A 12369-nucleotide genomic window follows, 5' to 3' on the forward strand; every position below is an offset into this window, starting at 1 on the left:
CCAGACAGGACTGAGTGGCTGAACCGAACTGAACTGAACTGCGTGCCGTCCACAGGCACGCCGGGTCCTCCAGGGCTCTCAGCTTCACCAGGCCTGCCTCGCCCCAGGGCCTCGGGGCCTCAGCCTTGCGGGACCCGGTTCTGCAGAGGAGACTGGCTGGGCAGCGGGACGGGCGTCGTGCAGGCAGGGGCTCGGGGCGGGGTCCGCAGGCCGCTTCCCCCCGGCTCGGCCTCTGTGTGACGTCACGGGGCCTGTGTGACGTCACAGCCGGCAGGCGGGCCTGCCCTGGCCGAGCCGAGGCGGGTGGGGCGCTGGGCAGTCCCTCGCTTGGTCCGAGCGCTGCTGTGCATGTGGAGCGTGTTGTGAGGCGCGTGGCCGGGGCTCGGCCGGGACATGCCTGCCAGGTGGAGCCTGGTCCCCCGCCGGCCGCCCCCGTCCCGTGCCGGCCAGACCGGGGCCCCGCACTGACCAGCTCTCTCCCCAGGTTCCCGTGACCCCTCTGCCCTCCTTCAGCTGCTACGATGAGATATGCGCCCGAGTTCAAGAAGTCCCCCTCACACCTCCTGAAGAAATTTGCAGGTGACTGGCTAGCCTGCAGGGGCGGCGGCCGGCCCGGCCCGGGGTGGGCGGGGACTGTGCATCCCCGACAAGGGGGGACACGCGGACAGCGAGGGGCCCTGAGGGCCGGGCCTTTCCAACCACGCCCGCACCTCCCCCTTCTCCATCGAGTGACCCGTCCAGGGGCCCCTCGGAGGACTCGCCCCAGCGTGCCCAGGGACCCGGGAGCCCGGCCTCCACACTGGGAGGCCGGGGCGGTCCTGAGCCGGAGGGCGGGGCCGCAGGCCGAGGTGGGGTCAGAGAGGGTCCCAAGGCTGGACTGAAGTGACTTAGCAGCAGCAGCAGCAGCAAGGCAGGAAGGCCAGGTCGGAGCTGTTGGCGTCCCCAAACCCTCGCTTCACTGCCGTGGAGACTGGACATAAAGGAGACCCCCTAGGATGGCTTACATCTGGTTTCCCAGGGATGTCCCGAGTGGGCTTCCCCCCGCAGGAGGCTCTCTGCCTGGGACGGGGTACCCTGATAACCACCTGCACCTGGGCTGTCCAGGGAGCCCTCCTCCCCCATCTGTTTGGGGAGCCTGCCCCCAACCTGGCTCTGTCTGGGGAGCCTGATCCCCCCATCTGTCTGGGGAGCCTGTCCCTGGGGATCCTTCCCCCACCAGGTCTGTCTGGGGAGCCTGCCCCCCCAGGTCTGTCTGGGGAGCCTGTCCCCCACCTCTGTCTGGGGAACCCGCCCCCTCCAACCCCCTCCCTTCTATCTGGGGAGCCCCCTGCCACCCGTCTGTCTGGGCAGCCCTGATGCAGGCCCGCAGGACGTGAGCGGATCTCACACCCGAGGCACATGTCTGGTTCTGGACTCTTTCTAAGCCCAGGTTTCACCTCTGGGAACCAGGATGCAGGACTCCCGACTGCAGGAGCCAGACTGGAGGAGGGTGGGGAGGGGACCAGTGGGGCGGCCGCGGCCCTTGAGGGTCCTGCCCATCCGTGCAGCTCACGCCGACCCGGGCCCTGAGCTCTGTCCTTCTCAGAGGACTTCTAAATTCTGAAATGACCCACGGCATCATCGCTTTCACACACCCTGTGCTTACACCTGACTTGGTAACACTTCCTGCCCCAGCTCCCAGCGCCCATGGTGTCAGACCTTCATTCCCGGTCTCTCTGTGGAGCGCGGAGCCTGGCGAGCTCTTGCCGAGATGCGTTAGTTCCTTAGTCACTGGAGGACCCCGCGTTATCCTGTGTCATTAACTTGACGCTCATTTGTTCAGAAATTGCATTCTTTCCAGATCGGACTCTCAGAGTGAGGTCTGTGTGACGCGCAGTGAAGACCGTAGCAAAACCCACCGTGTCCCTGCCCTGCACTCCTCCGAGTCCATGGGGGCTGCAGCCGCGGGGTGATGCCCTCCGTGTGTCTGCTTTGCAGTGTGCGACATCCCGCTGTACGACATATGTGACTACAACGTCAGCAGGGATCGCTGCAAGGAGCTTGGCTGCTGCTTCTATAAAGGCATCTGCTACGAGAAGGCTGTGCCCAGTGAGTACGCCCCGCGGGCCTGGGGCGGCAGAGCCCCACGGGCCTGGGACGGCCTGCCCCCCTCGCCCGGGTCCCCCTTGCTGGACAGGCCTCCTTCCATATCCCCTGGCCACATCACCCTGCTTGGTGCTGCCCGGAAAAGAGTGCTTGGAGGGGCTGGCTGGGGGCCTTCAGCCGCGGGGAACGTTCACTGCCCGAGGGCCTACACGCTACTGCAGAGGCTTCTTTGAGCTCCCTCCATCCTGGGGGCGTAGAAGGCTGAGCTGGAGCTGCTGGGTCCACAGAAAGAGCCGGCTCGGGCTGGGGCTCCTTGCACGGAGCGCAGGGACGCACCTGACCCGGCGGGGGTCGCGGCCACAAGGGCCCAGGACGGGCCACCGTCAAGGGTCAGAATGAGACGTCAGCCCGACACAGTTCTGCTCCCCATCCTGAGCCCGGGGACGGACCTGGGGGTCAGGGTAAGACTGGCAGGGGTGCCCGGGAGGGTGGGGGCCTGAGCTGGGGAGTGGCCGCACCCCCAGGCCAGGCAGTGTGGAGGGCGCCACGGGAAGCAGGACTCTGGGGGCAGCCTGAAGCAGGTGGGGGGTGGGGAGGAGGAGGTGAGCCACGACGCCTGGACCCCAAGGGACGCTGCCACGGTGCTCCCTGGATTTTCTGCCTCTGCTCATCTGGATTAGTGTCTCCAAGCCCTCAAGCTCCACTTGGTGGTACATGCATTTTCCTGGCCCATATGCCTCCCTTTTAGAAGCAGGGGTGAGGGCTTGAGGACTTTGGGGAAGGGCACACGGTCTCAGGAACAGGCAGTCTGCAGGAGGCCTCATCAGACGCAGGAAAGAGCCCCTGGCACTGGCTGCGGACCCTCAATAGCTCGGACGCTTTGGGAAATGTATCCCGGGCCGCTGCCCCCTGGGGGGCATGCTGTGCTCTGCGGCCCGCCAGGGGTCCTCTGTGGTCCCAGGGGGGCTCAGCCCCCCACCCCCAAGACCTGCCTTCTCGTTCCTGGAGCCAGGAAGCCACTGCCCCGGGGGGCAGGCGATCCCACTCAAAAAGTCACTCCAGCGCCTTTAAGAAAGTGATGTTCTAGGCAAAACAGTTCAAGAAGCTAAAGCATTGGCAAGATCTGGGTTCAGTCAGATGGGGAGCAGTGTCTTCCCGTGGGGTGAAGATTTGGTATTTAGGTCAAAAGAGGGGTCAGTTTGGCTCAAAAAAGAGGCAGAAAAGAGGCTGTATATTTGGGACACTCCATTGGAAAAGCCCCTGATGCTGGGAAAGATTGAAGGCAGAAGGAGAAGGGGGTGACAGAGGCTGAGGTGGTTGGTAGGCATCACCGACGTGATGGACATGAATGAGCTTGAGTGAGCTCCGGGAGCTGGTGATGGACAGGGAGGCCTGGCGTGCTGCAGTCCATGGGGTTGCACAGAGTTGGACATGACTGGGCGTGGTGTCCCACGGGTCTCTGAGGCTCTGTTAATTTGTCCTGACTCTGTTTCTCTCTGATACTCAGACCGCATGCTCTCGGTAGACTTATCTTTGGCTTTGCCGATTGTTTTCTTTTGTGGCTCAAATTGACCAGTTTGCTCCTCTGGTGAGACTTTCATTTCCAGGATTATACCTTCAACCTCAGAATTTCTATTTGGTTCTTTTTTTAATTAAATAGTTTCTATCTTTTTGTTGGTGAGATATCATTCTCATACTCTGTTCTTCAGATATGGCTTCCTTTAGTTCTCTGAGCCTGTTTAAAATAAATTCTCTGCCCAGTAAGTCTAATATCTGGGCTTCCTGAGAGACCATTTCTATTGATGGCCTTTTTCATATCATGTACAATGGCCATATTTTCGTGTTACTTTGCATGCGTCATATCTTTTTGTTGCTGTTGAAAACCAGACATTTAAATTATATAATGTGGTGACGCTGAAAAGCAGGTTCCCCTGCCTCCTAAACCTCTTGCTGGGGCTGGGTCATTGTCTAACAGCGCTTTTCTAAGTGGATTCTGTAGCGTCTGTCTTCTTTGAAGCTCACTGAAGACTCTCTTTGGTTAGCCTAGTGGTCAGCTAGTGTCTGGACAGAAACCTCCGTAGACGCCCGGAAATAATCATCTCCCAGTCTCGCCAAGGGCCCTGTGTGTGGGCTGGGACCCCACGTCACCCAGGTGGTCCCCAGCTCTGCCTTAGTCTCCGCTTCCTGCTTGCACGGAACCTGAAGCTCAGCCAGCAGGGTGAGCCTGGGACCGCCTCTGCTCTCCTAGGGCTGCTCCCTGCCTTCCAAGGGCTGCGTCACAGCTCTCCAAGTCTCCCTGGAGACGGACCGCTCCCCAGGCTTTCCCGCGAAGCTTTCTGATCAGCCTGTTGTTTGCCCCGAGCTGCTGTCAACCACGTCAGCCACTGTGGTTTCGACAGTTGCCTCCGATTGCTTCCAGCCGACCGTAATTTGCTGCTTCTTGCATTTTCCATCCTTTTGTTGCTGTTTTGCGGTTTTGGTGGTTGGACACATCTCACTATGTGGAGAGCAGCCAGTCTGGCTCACTTCGTCTCCATCATGGAGTTTCTCTTCTTAGAGGACGTTGGTGTCCTAAGCCCATATGCAGCTTAGTTTTTCTGAGACGTGTACTGTGGGAAGCTCCTAAAAGCAGGAAACTTTAACACCCAAGGGTAGTGGCTTTGCTCTTCAATCTTCTGTATATAAAGATGCAAAGGCATTAAATTCCCAGGTCAAGTCCCAGGACACGTAGCTGCTGTTGTTCAGTCGCTCGGTCCTGTCTGATTCTGCGACCCCATGGCCTGCAGCACGCCAGGCTTCCCTGTCCTTCACCAACTCCTGGAGTTTGCTCAAATGCTGGGGTCCAGCCCCAGCTGATCCAGGGTATTCGAAGGAGAGACGGCTAGGCGACCTATTCAAATGTTAATTAGAGATAATAAAGAGGAATAGAATGAGGATAGCTCAGTAGGAAAATTCAGTGGAGAAAAGAAGCTGAGTGGCTTGGTTTACGCGGAAAATCAATATAACCCGTGACACCAGGTTAGCTCTGACCACGGAGGCCGCAGGCGCCCTCTCGAATAGCGGAAGGTGCCCCACCTTAGACACCTTCTCGAGTGGGTCTTAGAAGCCCAGGCAAATAAATGGTCGCAGAGGATATCCACGCTCCAGATGGACACTCAGCTGGAAGTTAAAGGGAAGAATGACATGGGGAGACCAAGCGTTGGTGAGCAAGGCCCATAGCTTTATTTTCAACAGGGGCTTTTATACCCTAAGTTACACATAGAGGATAATAGGGGATGCAAAATCAGCAGTCTTTGATGCTTATCAAAAACCAGGGTTTCTTTCCTGCAGATTTATCGTATACAAATGGTTTAGGTGATTTACATCATCTTCTGGCCAGAGGCCTATTAACATTTTATGACTCTTGACAAGGACTTATCAACAAAGACTTATTTTCTCTAAGAGTAATTATTTTAAGGTTTGGCGCCATCTTCCGAAGATAAGATTACGTTCCTATAGGGTGGATGTGTAATGGGTTTACAAAGGAAAGAATTTACTACCTTAAGGGTCTAAAGTTACTAACACCAGGCCACTACTTATTTTTTCTACATACCAACTATATTAATTAATGCACATTCAAGGATACAATTCAGGGGATGTGAAAACTTGGCAACAAACATTGGCTCATCAATGAAATCTTTTACTAGCTTTATTCTGACAGCTTCTAATTCTCTGAGAGGCTCTAAGCTATTTGAATATCTTAAGCTTCCCATGCCTCTGGAGGCTGGGAGACTGTAAACAATCGTATGCATAGCTGTAGGTGTCCGGGTAAACTTGTCAGGCGAGTTAGAGAGCCATCTGAGGGGTTTGGATTTAAACACTCCTAATTGCCCAGGAACTTTATTAATTGGAGCTGTAAGTTAACTCTTTGACAGAGAGAGTGAGATGGTGGTGGGGGACAGCCCCCAGTAAAGTCAGAGGTGAGAGCACAAAGCAATAAAGTAGGCAGACTCTGGTTTTTTGGGGGGTAGATGCTCGAGAATATCCGGGGGCACTCCCGAGGCTCGATCCCGCCTTTGCGTATGCCGAGCCCCCTTCCTCATGACCTTTGTCACGAGTGGAATGTCTCTTGCCGGCTCCCGGCACTCAAACTCATGTCCATTGAGCTGGTGATGCCATCCAGCCCATCTCCTCCTCTGTCGTCCCCTTCTCCTCCTGCCTTCAGTCTTTCCCAGCATCGGGTCTTCGTTTTGGCCGTTAATCATCCCTGTGTGCTCACATCCTAATGAAACGGAGCCGTAACAGCACGAAGCAGTGACACGGATCATTCAAGGGAGAACGCAGCCAGCGGAGAACAGAAACTCAGGCTGATGCTTTTTCTTCTTTCATCTGTTCTGTCCCTGAGCATCTTCTCATCAGAGTTTCGTGGTGGGAGCTGGCCACTTGTAAATGTTTGTATTTGAGACAGTGTAAATTGGTACCATCACCTATCACTTATTTGAAAAATAAGCCTTATTCTTTTTAGCACCTAAATTACTAGTGTCTCTAAGGAACCTAGAAAAGAACACAAACCCAGGAATTTTCTGTCCTTGAAGAGGGCTCATTGTTCTACAAGTGGGGTATGTCATTTTTTGCATGGAGGCGAGGACTGAGCCTCTTTCCATCCTTTCGGTTATAACACACGAGTCGTGTGGGCTGGGCCTTTCTCCCGACTTCCCTCACGTTTGCGAGCGTGGCCCGTCTGCGGGCAGAGCCTGGGCAGCGAGCCCTGCGCTGGGCTCTCACCGTGCCCTCGGTACTTTTCGTTTCTTTGACATTTTCTCGTTCAAGAGGCGCGTGAACCTTTGTGCTGTAAGTTGTACTGTTCCGTGACAGGGTATTATGAGCTCTTTGTGCTCATAATTCCATGTTATGAAAACCTTTCACCAACGTCTTAAATTGGCTGGTTTGAAGTGCACTTCGTGTTATGGCATAATCTGTATTATTAAGAACATGAACTTGGGGAATTAGCATTAGATCTTTGAGAAAGAAATGGGAACTCAAAGAGAATGACTTGCTTTCAGTCTTCAGCTTGAGTTTCCGGTACACTATTTAACCTGTCATTTTTTTTCCCGCTAAGTGTGTGACTTCAGTTTCTTCGTGGGACTTGCTGAGACAATTTCAAAACTTTTGTTTAACTATCTGGGGGAGGCTTTGCCAAGATATTTTTTCAATTGCTGCTGTTTCTGAGTGATCAATCATAATATGTGTTATATGATAAATCGCACATATTGCTTGCCCCTGATGGATGCTGGCTGGAGATTGTGCAGAGAGAATCACTGAGATTCAGTCTCTGCCTTCAAGAGCTCGACCTCAAGAAAGAAAAGTACTTGCACCAAGATACCGAAGATACAACCGACAATTGAAAACTAAAACACCAACTAAATCCGCGTGTCTGTCTAACAGGGATCCACTTACATTTAGATTCTGAATCCCTTTCATAAACCAGGACACAAATAGATTCTGAATTTCTTTCATGAAACGGGACACAAATCACACTAAGGAACAGCTGCTTCTGGGAATGCAAGAACGTGTGGGCTGCTGTCTCCTCCCTGGGTGATGGTGGTTTAGTCGCTCAGTCGTGTCCAACTCTTTTGTGACCCCGTGGACTGTAGCCCACCAGGCTCCTCTGTCCGTGGGATTCTCCAGCAAGAACACTGGAGTGTGTGTCGCCATTTCCTCCTCCAGGGGATCTTTCTGACGCAGGGACTGAACCTGGGTCTCCTGCATTGCAGGCGGATTCTTTACCATCTGAGCCCCCAGGGGCTTCCTCTTCTTCGCTTGGAAGCTCCTAATTCACGCTTAGGCTTGGTTTCAGTTCCGTTCATTCAACATCATTTAAAGCGCGTTGACTGCACCGAGGTCTAGGAACTGCCCCATATTATCTATCACCAGGTGATAAATTACCCAAGCTTAATGGCTTTAAGCAGCAATTCAGAGGCTTGGCTGGGTGGTTTGGGCTCAGGTGGCTCACGAGACCGCATTCAAGATTTCGGGAGGTGGTGGTTGTCTGAGGCCAGCCCGGGGCTGGACGAGCTGCTTTGAGGCTCTCAGTTTGCTGCGGGGCAGCACGGGGTGCGCACAGAAGCCTGCTCCACGCCATAGGTCAGCTCGCAGCTGTGAGATGCTGTGAGATGCTCTTCTCCGAGGCCAGCGGCCGGACCGTGAGCTGGGCCGCAGCCGCAGTGACCCTGACCTTGGAGGTCGCGTCCCCCTGCAGTGCCCAGCTCAGAGATCACCACGGGAGCGTCTATACCACTGCATTCATACTGGGGATAAGAAACACGAGGCAGGTTATCATAGTCCTGGAGGCGAGGAGGTGAGCCCAGGGGAACGCCTTTCCACGGCCAAGGCATCGGGGACAGAAAGAAGCCAACTGCCAGGAGGCACCTCCAGCAAGAAGCTCCCAGCCGGTCATGGTCCTGGGGCGGCGGCTGCCCTCGAGCACCCCCACGCCCTCTGCCTGTGAACTCGCTCGTGAGAGCCTGCCGCCTACTCAGCCCCTGCTCACCACGCTGTGTGGCATCGCCCCTTTCCATTTCCTGACTCGAGCCTCACGTCTGGGACCCCGCGGCCCCAGGGAACCACCAGCAAGGACGCCGTCTGATGATGCTGTTACTGGGTCAGGGGCAGACGGCTCAGGGGAAGGAGGAAGCGAGGGCACTGAAGAGGTCATGCCACACGTTGGGTCGGCATTCGCCAGCCGGCTGCTCCCTTGCTTGGAGAAAGGGTAAAGGGTCGGCGAGGAGGCCAGCTGAGCATGCTGATGGCCCAGCCAGGGTCAGGGCTCAAGCTCCTTGCAGAGGGCACTGTGCAGGCCCGCCTGCCTGCCTCGCTCCTTAAAATCCTGGCCTGAGCCTCACGAGAACGCGGGGACAGAGCCAGGGGGAGATGGTCCAAGTGCCTCCACGCGGACCTCCTAGGCCCCGGGGACGTGGGTCCTGCCCTTCAGTCGTCCGAGTCCCAAGCTGGCTGGCGGAAGGAGGCCCAGCATCAGTCTGTAGGGAAGGCTGGCCCCCTGGACCCGCCTGTGAGCCTGGGCACCGAGAGGGCCCCCAAGGTGGAGGACCACCCCCCGCCCCGGAAGGCCTGGGGGTCGCCCAACTCCCCCCTCCCTGTCCTTCCCAGGAGTGGACAGGGGCTGAGAGCTCATACCCGTAAGGCTGCTCCTGCACAGGGACACTCGGGGGCATGGTTGCCCCGAGTCACCTTGAGAAGCTCTGGGCCTTCCTCTGGGGGCTAGTCTGGAGAAGGTGGGTGCCACTGGGGGCAGCGGCCACCCCTCACGGATAAAGGAGCGCTCGGTCCATGAAATTTGCAGTCAGACCTGTGGAATTTGTCACCTGAAAGCGCCTCCTAATGTCTTGGGACAACTGACCTGTGTACTGAGGGACCATTTCCAGGGAGGCCAGGGCAGGGGGCGGCCCAGGTCCCAGGAAGCTGGGTGCTGCTGATTCTGGAGGACAGATGGACAGAATGTTTGGACAGACATCCAGACAGATGGACGGCCCACCCCATCACTGTCCTCAGGGGACGGTTCTAGGGGGCCCCCACGAGGGCCAGCTCGGGTCCCTGGATGCGTTTCCGGGGGAGGAAGGGGCAGAGGCTGAGCCGGACTGGGGGCGTGGCCGGCGGCGGGGGCGGGGGGGGGGGGCGTGGCCGCCGCTGGGAAGCAGGCGGCTTTGGGGAGACGCTGGCCCGCAGTGACGCCCAGGAACGGTTTTCCAGGTTACGTGCAGGTGTTTTCCGCCCTGATCGTGATCATCGCTGGGGCCTTTGTCATCACCATCATTTACAGGTCAGCGCTTTCCTTCTCTGAACCTCACCTGCGGGCCCGAGGGGACAGGAACAGGGTGCTGTGTGGGCGGGAGGCTCCCAGACTTGCTGCGGTGTGGGCGACGAGGAGGGCCGTCTTTGGGCATGAGCCGGCCAGGGTGCGCGCTTTCCTGCCCAGCACCCTCAGAGCCGATGCCAGCGGCACTGAAGGACACGTGCCAGCCTGGCTCCTCGCGTCTCAGCCTCACGGCCAGCGGGTGCCGGTCTGCAGGCCGCCAGGCCCCACCCTCGGCCTGCGGCGGTTGCGCGGCAGGCTTGTGCTCAGGCCCGTGTCCCGGTGCGTGTTAGTGGTCAGGACCCGCCCTCCAGGCCCCGCAGCTGCCACGGGTCCACAGGCAGGGCCGGACTGCAGCCTGCATGCGGGGCCCGGGCCCCTGTCCCGTGAATGGAAGCCGGTGAGGCTGGTTGAACCACTCCATCCAACGGCGAGGAAAAAGCATGTTCCTCCTCCAAGTGCAGCCGGGTGGCACCTCTGTGGCCTGGCCTGGCCGTGACCGTGGGCCACGCACACCTGGCCCGCTCCCTGTGTGTCTGTGGGAGCCTGGGTGCCACGCGCCCGGTGAGTCTGAAGCTCGTGTGAAACAAAGCTGAGGCAACAGAGCATTTCTCCTTCAAACCCACGGGCAGGGTCATGAACGCTGTGATGCTGCGGGTGCGTCCCGGTGGAAGGCCGGGCGGCCCCTCTGGGTCCCCATCCTTCTCTCTCTGCCCATCAGAGTCATCCAGGAGAGCCGGAGAGAAAAGGAAGTCCCCACGGAGGCGCCTGTGTCGGCCAAGTCCAGCGTCCAGGTGGAGACACAGCCCCCCAGCAGCGTGGGGGCGGGCTCGAAGGCCCCGAGCATGGAGATGCCGCAGTCCAAGGACAGCGGCGCGGAGGATGGTAAGGCGGCGGGCCAGCCAGCTTCACTGCTGCCGAGAGCGCCTCTGCTAGAGACCCTCGGCCTCCACCCCGGCCCCCGCGTGTGCTGCTCGGCTGCTAGCCTGAACAGGAGCATGATCTGTCTTCTCCAACCCGGAGGGTGGGCTTGCGAGGTGGGCTCCACCCGTGGCATGGCTTCCGTCACAGCGTCCTCCCTTTCCTGCCCCCAGGCCTGGCAGGTAGGGGGCGCGGGGCGGCGGGCTGACCTCTCTCGGGAGCTGGCTGGAAGCTGGCAGGCTCAGAGCATCGCCGCTTGGGACACGTCCTGCCTGCGCTGGTTCCCAGGAAGCCCCTTGCCCTCGCAGGCAGGTGGCTTTGGCCGGAGCCCCTGGCAGGTTCGAGGAGACGTGGCCGCGGTGACCAGCTATCCCGGGCCGTGGTCGGTGGGAGTCAGCCTCGGGCTCTCACCGTCCCAAGGGGCAGCGAGCGGGCTGCCTGGCTGTCCTCTGGGACCTGGCTGCAGCCCTGGGGGGCCTGCAAGCTTGGTGCTCACCTCCCGCGGGGGTGCTCTCCGGGGGCTGCAGAGGCTCTGGCCCCAGGACTCAGCGGAGAGACCCCAGCGGGGGAGGCAGAGACCCAGCTGCCAAGCGCGCTTCTGAGTGAATCGCATCCCTGCAGCTGCGTCCACAGGCCCTGGAGGGTCTCCCCCTTGGGTGGCCGAGAGTCCTACTCAAAACCCACTTCTGTTTTATCTTTAAATCCAGCGAGTCTGATAGTAACAGAGGAGGAGGAAACAGAGGACTGAGGCGCAAGACAGAGGCTGAATGATGACGGGAGGAAAACTCTGACCACGGTGGGGCGGCCGGGGAATAGCCGAAATATTTTGTGGAGTGACCACTGGTGAGAGAAAATAAAGGTATTTTGAAATGCTTGTGCTCTGTGTTGGGTCCCCGAAGCTTGTTTTTCTGCTTCAGGAGGGAGCAACCCCTGAGCTGAGACTGGGCCCCAGGAGCTTGCGTTCTCGACACTCAGCTTGTTCCAACCTGGGCCAGGCAGCCCACGGTGCCAGCTCACCCCCACCCAGGGTGGGCTGCAGGCTCTAGACGGGTGGTCACTCAGACCCACAGGGAAGTCAGGCCTGGCCCATTTTACGTGTCAGCTTGAGGGGCTGCTGGGTGTCGGGGACACGGTCATATGTTATGCTGGATATTTCCGGATGAGGTTTCTGGGTGGGGAAGGTGGACTGAGGGGACCACAGCCCCTCCCTAGTGAGGGTGAGGGTGTAAGTGTCTCTCAGTCGTGTCCGACTCTTTGCAACCCTGTGGACTGCTACTCTGTCCGTGGGATTCTCCAGGCCAGAATACTGAAGTGGGGTGCCATTCCCTTCTCCAGGGGATCTTCCCAATTCAGGGATGGGACCCGGGTCTCCCACATGGTGGGCAGATTCTTTCCCTGGGTGGGCCTCTGCAGTCCGTCCTGAACAGAAGGAAGAAGGAATAGGCTGACCCTCCCGTTGAGGGAATTCCTCATGCCCGCCCTGACTGCCTTTGAACTGAGACATCATCTTTCTC

The 12369-nt window shown here is 58.1% G+C and overlaps 1 protein-coding gene across 1 annotated transcript; it reads left to right on the top strand.

The window, feature by feature from the left end:
• The first annotated feature begins 521 nt into the window (after positions 1–521).
• On the top strand, positions 522–11711 carry TEX29 (testis expressed 29). The gene is made up of 5 exons (XM_055541885.1): positions 522–579; positions 1978–2088; positions 9832–9901; positions 10656–10819; positions 11563–11711. The coding sequence occupies exons 1-5, from the start codon at positions 522–524 to the stop codon at positions 11601–11603; spliced, it is 444 nt and encodes a 147-aa protein (XP_055397860.1). The 3' UTR covers positions 11604–11711.
• Positions 11712–12369: the final 658 nt, after the last annotated feature.

This window comes from Bubalus kerabau, chromosome 12, assembly GCF_029407905.1.
Source record: "Bubalus kerabau isolate K-KA32 ecotype Philippines breed swamp buffalo chromosome 12, PCC_UOA_SB_1v2, whole genome shotgun sequence".
Taxonomy (NCBI): domain Eukaryota; kingdom Metazoa; phylum Chordata; class Mammalia; order Artiodactyla; family Bovidae; genus Bubalus; species Bubalus kerabau.

Excerpts from the sequence above, each read along its gene's own strand:
- TEX29 (XM_055541885.1), top strand. The coding sequence starts at position 522 with ATGAGATATGCGCCCGAGTTCAAGAAGTCCCCCTCACACCTCCTGAAG. Across the intron at positions 2,089-9,831 it reads CTACGAGAAGGCTGTGCCCA|GTTACGTGCAGGTGTTTTCC; the intron begins GTGAGTACGCCC and ends ACGGTTTTCCAG. Across the intron at positions 10,820-11,562 it reads GGACAGCGGCGCGGAGGATG|CGAGTCTGATAGTAACAGAG; the intron begins GTAAGGCGGCGG and ends CTTTAAATCCAG.